The 13,512-nt window shown below is 39.0% G+C and overlaps 1 protein-coding gene across 1 annotated transcript in view; it reads left to right on the top strand.

The window, feature by feature from the left end:
- GABBR2 (gamma-aminobutyric acid type B receptor subunit 2) overlaps positions 1 to 13,512 on the top strand; it is a 398,087-nt gene that overhangs the window by 109,966 nt on the left and 274,609 nt on the right. Inside the window, exons 4-6 of the mRNA XM_087721949.1 lie at positions 3,561 to 3,662; positions 8,308 to 8,373; positions 10,266 to 10,466. Coding sequence (XP_087578075.1) covers positions 3,561 to 3,662; positions 8,308 to 8,373; positions 10,266 to 10,466 — 369 coding nt within the window. The remainder of the gene's footprint in view (positions 1 to 3,560; positions 3,663 to 8,307; positions 8,374 to 10,265; positions 10,467 to 13,512) is intronic.

The following is a 13,512-nucleotide window of genomic DNA, read 5'->3' as shown; positions in this document are numbered from 1 at the left end:
CTAAGCCTCCATAAGGCTATGCATGCAATCTTTTTGACAAAAACCAGGCCCGTTTTCCTGAAAAATGGGCCATTTTCTGCTCGTTTTTGGGCCCCCCACCCCCCAGGAGTGCTCTACAAGCCCCCTCCCAAGGCTATTCATGCCTTTATTTTGAAAAAATACGGGGCTGTTTTTGTGAAAAACGGGCCATTTTGGGGAGGTTTGCAGAATGCAAAAACTTTTTTTTCCTTTTGGAAAGCTCTTTAACTGATTGATGAGAATTACATTGATCAAGTGCTGTGCCAGCAGAAACACCTACCTATCTACTGTATTTTTCTCTCTCTCTCTCTCCTCTCTCTCTATCCCGCTACCTACCTACCTACCTACACTCTCTCTCTTTCCCTACCTACCTACTATATTTCTCTCTCTCTCTATCCCTTTATCTACCTACCTACCTACCTACCTACCTACCTACCTACCTACCTACCTACCTACTTACCTACTCTCTCTCTACCTATCTACTGCATTTCCCTCTCTCTATTTCTCTCTCTCTATCCCTCTACCTATCAACTACATACTCGCTCTCTCCCTACCTATCTACCGTATTTCTCTCTCTCTCTATCTCTTTCTACTTCTCTCTCTCTATCCCTCTACCTACCTACTGATACTCTCTCTCTATTTCTCTCTTTCTATCCCTTTATCTACCTACCTACCTACCTACCTAACTACTCTCTCTCTCTCTCCCTACCTACCTACTGTATTTCTCTCTCTGTCTTCTGGCACTGATCACTCTGGGAGTGCGCTCTATGGTTTTGGGCCGGCTGCTGGAAGACTCTTTGCCCCGGCTGCCGAAAGACTCAGCAGCAGACTTCCAGGGTTTGGAAGCCACAGAAAAAGCCATCCTTAGTGCTGGAATGGCCACAGCAGTGGTAGCGGTGGTGCCCTGGCCCTCCAGGGAGAGGTGGCCCAGGTTGTGGTGAGGCTGGGAGGCATGCAAGCAGAGGATGGAACAGGAGCTTGCACAATCCCCCTCTCCAGTTGGGCAGAGCACCACTTACCGACCCAGCAATATCCCGAAGGTGCCAAGCCGCGTGAGCACCTGTTCCCCCACCTGGCTCCCACGGCTTGGTGCCTTTGAGATACCACTGGGTTGATGAGTGGCACTCTATCCAGCTGGAGAGGTCGCCAGGCAGCTGCTTGTGAGCTTGGTCACCTAATGGCTGCCGTGTTGTGCTACTGCAACAGTGCAACACAGCTATTCGCCCCTGAGGCTGTGCCCGGTTCTTCGGGAGCCCAGCAACCCCAAAACAATAACCCATCCCCCTGATAATAAGGCCTAGGCTATATTTCAGGAGTCAAAGAAACTAAGACCCTGTCTTATTTTTGGAGAAACACGGTATAACTTAAATCTCATTAATTACAGTATAGATTTGGTTCTAGTCTAGTTTATTATAATTTCATTTTTTTCTGAACTTTCACAAAATAAGAAATTGCTTTTATATGGAAAATAGACATACACAAATAATTTTATAATGAAGCTGAATCTAATATACTTTGTTTCCAAAATATAAGATAGTTAATTAACAGGTTTCCGTTGAAAATTAAATGCAATACAATTTAAAGTATTGGTGGGACGTTTTGAATGCATTAATGAAGAAAAATGTGTGAAAATTATACATCATATATTCAGTGATAATATTCAGCATTTAGTTGTTTCCAGTCCATAGCTTGTGTTTTAAAGTTAATGTAGAATTTATCTGGGATTTACAGATTGAAGCAATGTAATACAGTTGTATGGAATAACTTTCAACAGCTTACAATTATTTGTTTGCACAATAGTAACTAAATAATGGATCTTACTTCTGCAGTTAGTCCTTCAGTTCTAATGATAATTGGGAATGGAATTTCTGTTGCTAAATGATTTGGCAATAATGCACAATGTCATGTAATTGCATCTCTTAGCAACATTAAGCACTCCCTGTTGCTATTGTTCACAAGTACCACTGGTCCAGTGGTGGGTTTCAAACTTTTTTCGAACCTACTCTATGGGTGTGGCCTCCTTTGTGGGAGTGGCTTGCCTGCCATGTGACCTGGTGGGAGTGGCTTACCGGCCATGTGACCTGGTGGGAGTGGCTTGCCGGCCATGTGTTTTCTTTCTTTCTTTCTTTCTTTCTTTCTTTCTTTCTTTCTTTCTTTCTTTCTTTCTTTCTTTCTTTCTTTCTTTCTCTCTCTCTCTCTCTCTCTCTCTCTCTCTCTCTCTCTCCTTCCTTTTGTCTCTCTGTCCCTTTTTCCTTTTTTTCTTTCATCTCTCTCTCACTTTTTCTTTTTTTTCTTTTTTTCTTTATTTCTTTCTTCCTTTCTTTCTCTTTTTCTCTCTCTGTGTGAGTCTGTGTGTGTGTGTGTGTGTCAGTGGTGGGTTTCAAAAATTTTTGGAACCTCTTCTGTAGGTGTGGCCTGCTTTGCTTTCTGGTGGAACCTCTTCTAACCGGTTCGGTAGATTTGACGAACCGGTTCTACCGAACTGGTGCGAACTGGTAGGAGCCCATATCTGCACTGGTCATTAGATGAGGACCAACCCTGATCCAAGTCTTTCCCAGTTTGATCCCCTCTAAGCCTGAATCTCTGTAAAGCAAAGAGATGCCTCCTCTTCACATATGCACACACCTGACTCCCTCGTGACCCGTCAAAAGCGCGTTCCACAAAAGCGCGGTCAACGAAATCGCGTATGTGACGTCATCACAACGCGACGAAAAAGATCGAAAAATTGAAATAAAAATTAAATTACAGCAAGCCGATTGACATAAAGGTAAGGGTTAGGTTAAGGGTTAGGTTAAGGGTTAGGGTTAGGGTTAGAGCGTTAGCGTTACGTTTAGCGTTAGGTTAAGGGTTAGCGTTAGGTTTTTCGTTACGTTAAGGGTTAGGTTTAGGGTTAGGTTTAGGGTTAGGTTAAGGGTTAGGTTTAGGGTTAGGTTTAGGGTTAGGTTTGGGGGGGTTAGGGGAAGGTTTTAGCTTTATTTTTACATTTTTTGATCTTTTTCGATCTTTTTCGTCGCGCTGTGATGACGTCACATACGCGCTTTCGTCAACCGCGATTTTGTCGTCCGCGGTTTTGTGGTAGAACCGACTCCCTGGGTATCAATGGCAGGCAGGTGAGACTGTTGAAGACCCCAGGACTCTACTTCAGCCTCAAAGGGCAGAAATTGAGGGAGAAGGTAGGCAGGTGCGGGGGGATTCAAGGACTCCTTCATCTGTTTTGTGGGCCTGCTGTGAAATGCCCAAATGTTGATCACATGACCCCAGAGGTTCTGCGACAGCAGTAATTTTGGGAACCAGATGTAAGCACCATTCGCTCAGCACCACTGGAACATAAAACAGTTGCTGAATGAACCGTTGTAACTTGAGGACTATCTGTACTTATGTGAAAAACCCACCTCTCATTCTTCATTTTATTTCATATAAAATGCCTAAATTAAATGTTAACAGGGTGCATTTGTAAAGTATTAACATACAAGACAATAAAATGCTCTGTATATAAAAAAAACCCTATACATTTATTTTGTTATTTTTCCATTCTACCATAGGTACGGAATGATCTAACTGGAGTGCTATATGGTGAAGATATCGAAATATCAGATACAGAGAGTTTTTCTAATGATCCTTGTACAAGTGTCAAAAAGCTTAAGGTAGGTGCAGAAGTTTGCTAAATTAAAAAACTAATTGTGTAGCAAAAAAAAAAACACAGCAGCTTAAAATAAGCAATTTTAATAGGTCTCAGTTTGAAAACTTCCTTTTAGATTTTGGTATTTATGATAATTGCTATTATAGTCATGATGTAAAATAATTATATTTGATATTAAATTTTGTAATAACAGAAATGTAATTAGTAAGTTATAACCAGGTTGGCCAGCAAAATTATATGTAATGGGACCAAAAATTCTTTTTGTGCTGCACATTTAACAAATTTAATTTCTTTTTTCTTTTTTTCAAAAATTGCAAAATAATATCAGGAACCAAATTTTGTTGAAGTATCAGGACAGTCATGATGACATTCATGTTCCAAAATATTTGGAATACCTTTAACACCATCAATCAACACATAACCAAGCATAAATGTTAAACAAGTCTAAGCTATCTCTTTATTATATATTGGCTTTCATATATTTCAATCTGTTTGTATTGTCCATGTCTCTGTTGCTATTAATTTTTCAATAATGAATGTTATATGATATCTAGATGTTAAATGGGTAGTTTGCAATATTCATTTTTAACACAATTGCCCTTAAGGATTGACCTGAAGTAAAAGATAAAGTCTCCATAGTAGGAAGCAGAAATTATTCCAGATGACTGAAACTTTATTTCCCAGTACACTTTCCTGAAGAGAGAAATAGGGCATACAAATCAAAACTCTTAATGCTATTTATAACTTTTTTATCTATTTGGTGGGCTTCTCTGCAAAGCGTAGATATCAATCTGTTTTGTAAATTGAATATTATTGGAAAAACCCAAGATGTATGAATCTCGGTGACCAAATGTACATTTTCTGTTTAAGGCAGTATTTTTCTGCCGTTTTAATTTGCTCAGATAAACTTGATAACTTTTCATAGTGGTTTTGAAATTGTAAATTAACCTTACATGGCAGTGTATCTCATCTCGTTTTTTTTCATTTGAAGCTTTTTAGAACATGGAGCCATAAATATTAAGATGCTGTATTTTTTGTCTGCTTCTTTCTCTGCGTTGTTATCTCTGCATTTTTTTTTAAGGCTGTCATCAGAGAATGTAACAATTGTTTACTATCTCTAACCTCTAGCCCTCACAAAACCTAACATCTTGTTTATTATTCTGGCATGACTGCCAAACACAGTATAACATGAATACTAATATTCCTATCTTTTAATACATAGAAGAAATGATGGCTTTTCGTGCCAATAAATAAAATAGCATTCCCAGTTGATATTTCTTTAACAATTTGGAACATTTCCCCCCCCCTCTTTTTTTCCTTTGTTTCTAAATTTTAAGGATAAAATTGACAGTATTAGAAAGTGCCCAGAATCTAGCCGTACTAATTTCAGGACACTTCTAAGAACAGGAAACGGCTGCAATTAGAAATTAAAAACACAGATTGAATAGGTTTCTCTTCCTATAATGAACTCCCACTCCATTTTCGGGAACTTTATAGAGTAATCAAACTACCTAATCAAGCTAGTATTACTGAACCTGGATTAGTACTAAAATAAATTAGAGTAACAATGAATAGGAAACTGCGCCTATTGTTCCACATAAAGAATTGCAAACTGATTATTTAGAGAGGATAACTGAAATACTTAAAGTGCTTTATTTTTAGTAGAAACTCACTAAAAAGAAATCAGAATAACTCTGAAGATAGTACTGTGATCACTCAGAAGCAACTCTTAATTGCTTCTGAAGACTGCCTAGAACAGGATTCCCTAAAAAATGGTCAGGATCATCCCTCAAGGAGTCAATGTTATTACAGTCCATCACACAGTCAGTCAAAGGATACCCAGATAATATTATATAATTTAAAGATAGTGTTGCAGAATATAAGCTGTTTCAGGTGAAGCTATCTTTTGCAATTAATAGGGTGTGATTTTACTGATGCCAATAGTGTTCAAGTGGTACTCCAGATGTTCGGGGAATTCACCCAGGGATTGCATCTGTTCCCAGTCTTAACCAATCATTAAATAAGGACTATCTGTATGGGGTTATTATTATCTGTGCGAGTTCTGGCAAGAGAATCATATAATATTGTGAACTGTCAATTCCAACTTGGCACGCTACTGGGAATGTTAATGTTTTTAATGGTTATGAGAACCAAATCTCCATAATACTATGTTCAGAAATATAGAGGTAATCCTCAGTTTACAACTACAATTCATCCCAATATCTTGGTCATTGAACAAAGTAGCCATTAAACAAGATATCACATGACTGCCACATTACTGTTTCATTCAACGATTGCAATCTTGGCATTCTTGGTTGTGGCCGTTATGTAATTGTGCAGGTTGTGAAGCGCATGGTTTCTCGGGTAAGGAGTGCAGGGTCCAGGAGTGCAAGGTGTGTGTATGTGTGTGTGTGTGACAGAGGTGGGTTCCTACCAGTTTGCACCTATTCGGTAGAACCGGTTCGTCAAATCTACCGAACCGGTTAGAAGAGGTTCCACCAGTGGACCCGGAAAGCAGGCCACACCTACAGAAGAGGTTCCAAATTTTTTTGAAACCCACCACTGAGACACACACACACACACACACACACACACAGACTGACACAGAGAGAGAGAGAAAGAAAGGAAGAAATAAAGAAAGAAAGAAAGAAAAAAGAAAGAAAAAGAGTGAGAGAGAGATGAAAGAAAAAAAGAAAAAAGGGACAGAGAGGCAAAAGGAAGGAAATATATATATATATATATATATATATATATATATATATAGATAGATAGATAGATAGATAGATAGATAGATAGATAGATAGATAGATAGATAGATGATAGATAGATGATAGATAGATAGATAGATAGATAGATAGATAGATAGATAGATGATAGGGAGGGAGGGAGAGAGAACACATGGCCGGCAAGCCACTCCCACAAAGGAGGCCACACCCACAGAGTAGGTTCCAAAAATTTTTGAAACCCACCACTGTTGTGTGACTATGGATGCCTTCACAAAGGATCTGAAAATTCTTCTTCTAAGACCTTCCTTGCTTGTCTGAGGAACCCTGCACTGATTTCTCACATTACATTGCTAATGGTGACTTCATAATCAGTGTGCTTGACAACTGATTATACGAACAGTTGCCAAGCACCCAAATCACGATAACTTCACAAAGCGGGGGTGCGGGGGGTGGAGAAGGGCGCTGCAGGGCAATATTTTAAGGTGTCCAGAAGTGCTTTAAAAGCTCTAAAGTATCCTTCTCAAGGCCATGTAACTTTTGAAGGCTACATGTACTAAATTCTATTTCAGTCTGACCAAGTTAACATATTTCATAGCATGAAGGAGAAATCTTCCTGAATATCTATTTATTTCACTGTTTGCCTTTCTACATCTTTCAAAATGCCTTTTGCAAAAAACTTTCACAAATTCATTGAAACGAATTTCAAAAAAAATTCAATTATTAAAATATAACTATTTCATAACTGATATGTACTAGAGAAGCACTGAATTTTAGTGTGAAAAACAGAAAATTACTTTCAAGCAAGTTTGATTTGCCCTTGGAAACATCGGGGTATAATTTTTCCTTTTTACAAAACTAAAATTACTATTGATATATAATTTTAGAAAAAAAATAACAGAACATGCTGTTCTTTTGCATTGCCATTTGATGTATAAGAAGAAAAGGCATAACTAGATTTTTTGTAGGAAATATTCTTGATGTTTTCTCTTCTGATTCTGAAAATGGAATAACTTTTATTGATGATACTCTTTTATCTATTTGCATGATGATCAACTAGAGGTAAAGGTACTCCGTTTCCTTGCACACCAGAAAATAATTCATTTTGGTACTTTTAAAGTCCAGTGTACAATAGTAGGCAAATGCAAAATATTTTTTTGTAGTATAGATCAAATTATGAACAATTTGGCGCAGTGGTTAAATGCAGCACTGCAGGCTACTTCAGCTGAGTGCAGTTCTGCAGTTTGGCGGTTCAAATCTCACTGGCTCAGGGTTGACTCAGCCTTCCATCCTTCCGAGGTGGGTAAAATGAGGACCCGGATTGTTGTTGGGGGCGATATGCTGACTCTGTAAACCGCTTAGAGAGGGCTGAAAGCCCTATGAAGCGGTATATAAGTCTAACTGCTATTGCTATTCACTTACATCTGTGTTTAGATTCAGTTTCATAAGAAGAGGTTTATGTAATTACCCTGGCGTTGTATCATTAACAAAATATGAATATATAATCCTTTTCCACATCTCTGTTAAATTTAGTGCCCACGTCATTATTAGTTGGTTACTGGTTAATTAGTAATATGAAACCGCACTGCTTCAGAGCATCTATTAATGATATAATCCTATAGCCTTCCTTGAAGTATTTTTATAAAGATTATAATAATGATAATTTCTATCACGTGTAATAATCACGCAAGACCACCAGTCTGTATTTATAGCCACTGCACTTTCACAGATAATTGAAAACATTACATATAAATTTTATTGTTTCTTAGCAATAGTTCGCTGTTATATTTACATCCCCTAGTGTACATATAGCACAGGAATTTGTCAATTGAAAATGTGTGGGCTTTTTGCTATGTATAACAGCATTCTAGTAATACGAATGAAAATGTTAATAATTAATAATATCTCTTCTTTTTTCCCTTGCAGGGAAATGATGTTAGAATTATCCTTGGCCAGTTTAATGAGGAAATGGCAGCAAAAGTATTCTGTTGTGTAAGTGAAAAAAGAAAAGAGATAAAGAAAAGTTTTGTCACATATCCCAATGATTAAATTAATAATTTCTTAGCTCATTTAAATGTTTAATATTTATAAGCACATCTGAGAACATATATTGTACAGTGTAGCAGAATTTCCTTAAAATTCCTTGGTTTCATATATGTGTAATATTTTAGCTTGATCTGAGTGCAGATTGCAAATGGTTAGAGTTAGTTGCCAAACATCCAAATTTTGATTATGTGACCAGGGGGCAGTGGTGGGTTTCAATTTTTTTTACTACCTATTCTGTGGGTGTGGCCTGTTTTGTGGGCATGGCCTGGCAGTCATTTGACCAGGTGGGTGTGGCCAACTTGTAAAATGTGGTGAAACTCACTTAACAATGCTCTTGCTTAGCAACCAAAATGTTGGCTCAGAAACTCTGGCATTTGAAGTGCCTAAGTCTTAAAGCTGTCAAGTTACAAGACCCTTGCACCCCTAACCTTCTAGAAACCCTCCCCCAGGGTGTTCAAACTTGACAGTTTTAAGACTTGTGGACTTTTAACTCCTAGAATTCCTCCTCCTGTCATGTTGGCTCAGGAACTCTGGCATTTGAAATGTGCAAGACTTAAAGCTATCAAGTTACAAGATCCTTGCACCCCTAGCCCGTCACCCCCTCCAAAAAAAGCCTTAAACTTTATTTTTAAAGCATTTTACACCCGGGGAAAATCAGAATGGCACACCAGGCACACACCACCTCCACTAACTTGGAGGCTTTCTCTCACGCTGCCCTTGAAGAGTGTTCGGAGACTTCAGCTTGTCCAGAATGCAGCTGCGTGAGTGATTGTGGGTGCACCACGGTACACCCACGTCACACCTATCCTCCGCGAGCTGCACTGGCTGCCCATTGGTCTCCGGACACGCTTCAAGATGCTAGTCGTTACTTATAAAGCCCTACATGGTATCGGACATGGGTACTTGAGAGACCGCCTCCTGCCAATCACCTCCCAAAGACCTGTTAGATCCCACAGACTAGGCCTCCTCCGAATTCCATCTGCCGGCCAGTGTCGGCTGGCAACCCCCCTAGGGGAGGGCCTTTTCTGTGGCTGCTCCAGCCCTCTGGAACGATCTCTCCGTTGAGATCCGGACCCTTACCACCCTTCCAGCTTTACGCAAAGCAACTAAGACCTGGCTGTTCCGGCAGGCCTGGGGCTGTTGAATTTTCCAGCCCCATCCGCGGTTATGACTACTGTTGTATTTTAAATTGTCTGTCTTTTTATTTTTATTTTGTACCCCCCTTCCCTTCCGATTGTTAGCCGCCCTGAGTCTTCCGGGAATAGGGCGGCATACAAACAAAATAAAACCTAAACCTAAAACCTAAATGGCCAGTTCATATTGCAGAATGTTGGATAGAATTAAAGCATACTTGGTGAATAGATGAGGCTCTACTGCTAGAATCCCACAGTAATTATTATTTATCATCGATTCAAATGCCATGTTGTACTTTTCTAATTTTAAACCCTTATTTAAAGTAGCTTAGACAAGACAATTGACAATTCAAACGGCATATTAACCTAAATAAATAAAATTTCTGAACTTTTTTGGATATTTTATTTATAAAAGTAATCTTCATTCAAAGCTTTGCTTCTCTTTTAAGCCCACTAAATGCGAAGGTGTTTGTATTATAGCAGGATTCAATTAACTGGACCTTTACTTTTCTACCAAAAAGTCTGAATTGTATACAGATATATGAAAATAGAATTATTTTTCCAAGCTATGGTTTATAATATTAAGATAAATGTTAGTAGCTTTTGAAACTAAATATGCAAAACATCGGTAGAATACTTTTGTCGTATGTCTTATATACATTCCACCAATGAAATGGCTTCTCTTCGTTCACATTTCTACTGTAGGCATTTCATGCAAAAATGTTCGGCCCTAAATATCAATGGATAATTCCTGGGTGGTATCAGAGCTTTTGGTGGGAAAAAGCTATTCCAAAGCTGAATTCATCACACTGCCTTGGTATAAATCTTCTGGGTGCAATGGAAGGCTACATTGGAGTGGATTTTGAACCTCTCAGTTCGAAACAGATAAAAACCATTTCTGGAAGGGTAAGAGAGTTTATTGTCTTCTGTTTGGGGCATTTGAAATAATCCATCAAAAATATTGTATTTCTTTTTTAAATATTTCTTTTATTTTTTTTCCAAAACAAACACAACACATAAAATCTTCCTTCCTTACATACTGTAGAAAGTGTATCACTTGGGTACAAAAGGTTTTTGTGCATCTCTTCCAGTGTCATCAAACATAATTCATATTAACTCAAGTATTTTAACTCAAATATTTATACATGTTACCCTTGTGCCTCCATTTATATTTGACTATAATTATTTAAACATCCTTCATCATAAAATCTACCGAAATTTAATGCATAACCACATACTGGCATTTCAAATGTTGTATTTCTATTGCATTGATTTCTTGGCATAATATATTGCAACCCCAGTCCTGAAATTGATATACTGTATCTATATAAATGTAAAAATGAGAATTGGGCATGATTCTTCAAGTAAGTATATCAGGGCTGGCGTTATATTTCAATAAATTAGAGAGATGATATTGAAGGGCATGTGGGAGAAATGAAATAAGAGCCAAGGTGGCACAGTGGTTAGAGTGCTGTACTGCAGACCACTTCAGCTGACTGTTATGTGCAGTTCGGCGGTTCAAATCTCACCGGCTCAGGGTTGACTCAGCCTTCCATCCTTCCGAGGTGGGTAAAATGAGGACCCAGACTGTGGGGGCGATATGCTGACTCTGTAAACTGCTTAGAGAGGGCTGAAAGTCCTATGAAGCGGTATATAAGTCTAACTGCTATATATAAAATAAGATATAAAATATTATACAATTTTCAGATAGATAGCTGTCTATTATCCTGGTTGGCCTGCTTAAGTACAATAATCTGAGATGGGCTGTTTTGTTCAACTGTAAAAGCAGGGAGCCTGTAAACTCTGGAGGTGTACGCTTGGTTTTCCTATAAGACACTTTGATTTTGTGCAATTCCCTGCACAAAAGTGAACAGTTAACTATTAATAAGATTATTATTAGTACTAATAATACTGTTTATCAATAATATTGCTGTACCTGCTCTTCAAAATTTTTGTAAAGTGGAATTTTCCATATAAATAGAACAATGTAAGAACATGGCCTGCTTCTGTAAAGAGATTTTAAGTTATTAAAATACGCTGAAAGGTAAAGGAATCCCGTGTGCTTGAAAAATCTTGGAAAGGGGAGAGTGACAGGACAATTTTCTTAGCAATGGAAATAGGGGAATATTTCCAAATGGAAAAATAGAGGAACTACGAATTTATAAGGGGGGAAAAAAGATGAATAGCGGACTTTACATTTGTACTTTTGCGCGCACTGGAGTTTCTATTAGATCATTAATAAAGATAAACAATTATTTTAAACTCAGTTTTGTCAATGAATTTCATCAGGCTAGTAATGTCCAAGACAACATAATGAAGATCTTATTCATTTTGTATTTAATATAACAAATACTATTTAGAATTTTCAGTCGTGTCTGCTTATCGAATTGACATGAAAAGGTGAGACTCTCTGAAGGATGACCAGTATTACAAATTTGTAATAGAATGACTTACTCAAAAAATGAATAATTACTAGGTTGCTACCACAAGCAGCTGAACATCTTTGTCTGCTAAGTTTTGAAAAATTTTCAAGTCTTATTGCCAGAAGTCTCCACCTTCAACTAAGCTCTAGAAAACATAAAAATATAAAGCCCAGGAAAGTAAAGACTCAATAAATTGTGTAAAATCACCTAACAGCAGACAGAATGGCTTACAATCGTGCAGTCCTATAGTTTGGAGACTATAGGGACATGGTGGCTCAGTGGCTAAGACACTGAGCTTGTTGATCAGAAAGATCAGCAGTTTAGCAGTTCAAATCCCCAGCGCCCCTTAACGGAGTGAACTCCTGTTACTTGTCTCAGCTTCTGCCAACCCAGCAGTTTCAAAGCAGGTAAAAATGCAAGTAGAAAAATAGGAACCACCTTCGTTGGGAAAGTAACAGTGTTCCGTGCACCTTTGGCGTTGAGTCATGCCGGCCACATGATGCTGGAGATGTCTTCGGACAGCGCTTGGCTCTTCAGCTTTGAAACAGAGATGAGCACCGCCCCCTAGAGTCGGAAACGGCTAGCACATATGTGCGAGGGGAACCTTAACCTTATAGTTTGGAGAAAAAATTTAACCTGCATTATGAACAATGTAGTTTACTTTTTACTGTAGTCACCATAATAGGATCCCTAAGGTTACCAATCTTTCAAGGAGAAGCCGATGCCTCTGTCAACAGCTGCTGTCTATAACAAAGAATTTAGAGATGGTGTTTCCCAACTTATCTGAGAAGAGTATTGCTTACTAACAGCTATAGAATCTAATGTAACATAGTTTCCTGTTCTGACCCCCCTTGTTCCAGACCAAAGCACTCCAAGCCAAAGATACTTTACGGAATTTATTTATAGACAGACAGGTCCTTGGCAGCAAACCGGCACAGACAAATCTTGGCAGCAATCCAGCACAGATAAGCCTTGGCAGCAATCCAGCCTGCCAAGCTCACAATACTGTTCTCCAACATTAGTTAATGCGTTGACTTCTGCAAAAGGGGCATGTGCACAAGCATTCCTTTTATAGTCTGGAGAAGAGCCTAATTACCACCAGCTGAGTGCAATTACCTCCTGTAACTGCACAACTGTTCCTCACGCCTATTAGCTCTCTGGTGCCGGGCATCTAGGAAAAACTCCCTTGGCTCCTCCCCACTGCTGACATCGGGATCACACTCCCTTGTCTCCTCTCCACTGGTCCAAGGCTCAGGCGCCTCCTGGTGGTCAACCAGCCTCTCTGCGCCCTGCTCGGAGTTGGAACCCTGTCCAGGGTCCTCCACATCTTCCAAAGCCGACTCATAGGGCCCCTCGCTGTCGGAGTCTGGTAGCAGCTCAAACGGCTCCTGCTGGGCCACAACAGTTTCCACTCTTTGAAGTATCCCAGGTCAATACATGTACATCACAAATATTCTAGAAACGCTAGAGCCAAGGTGGCGCAGTGGTTAAATGCAGCACTGCAGGCTACTGCTAGATCAGCAGGTCAG

Source organism: Thamnophis sirtalis, unplaced genomic scaffold (genome assembly GCF_051295495.1).
Source record: "Thamnophis sirtalis isolate CommonGarterSnake01/CBP01778 unplaced genomic scaffold, rThaSir2_p1.2 scaffold_8, whole genome shotgun sequence".
Taxonomy (NCBI): domain Eukaryota; kingdom Metazoa; phylum Chordata; class Lepidosauria; order Squamata; family Natricidae; genus Thamnophis; species Thamnophis sirtalis.
Note: the sequence above shows the minus strand (reverse complement) of the source record. Positions and strands in the feature narration are given on the sequence as shown.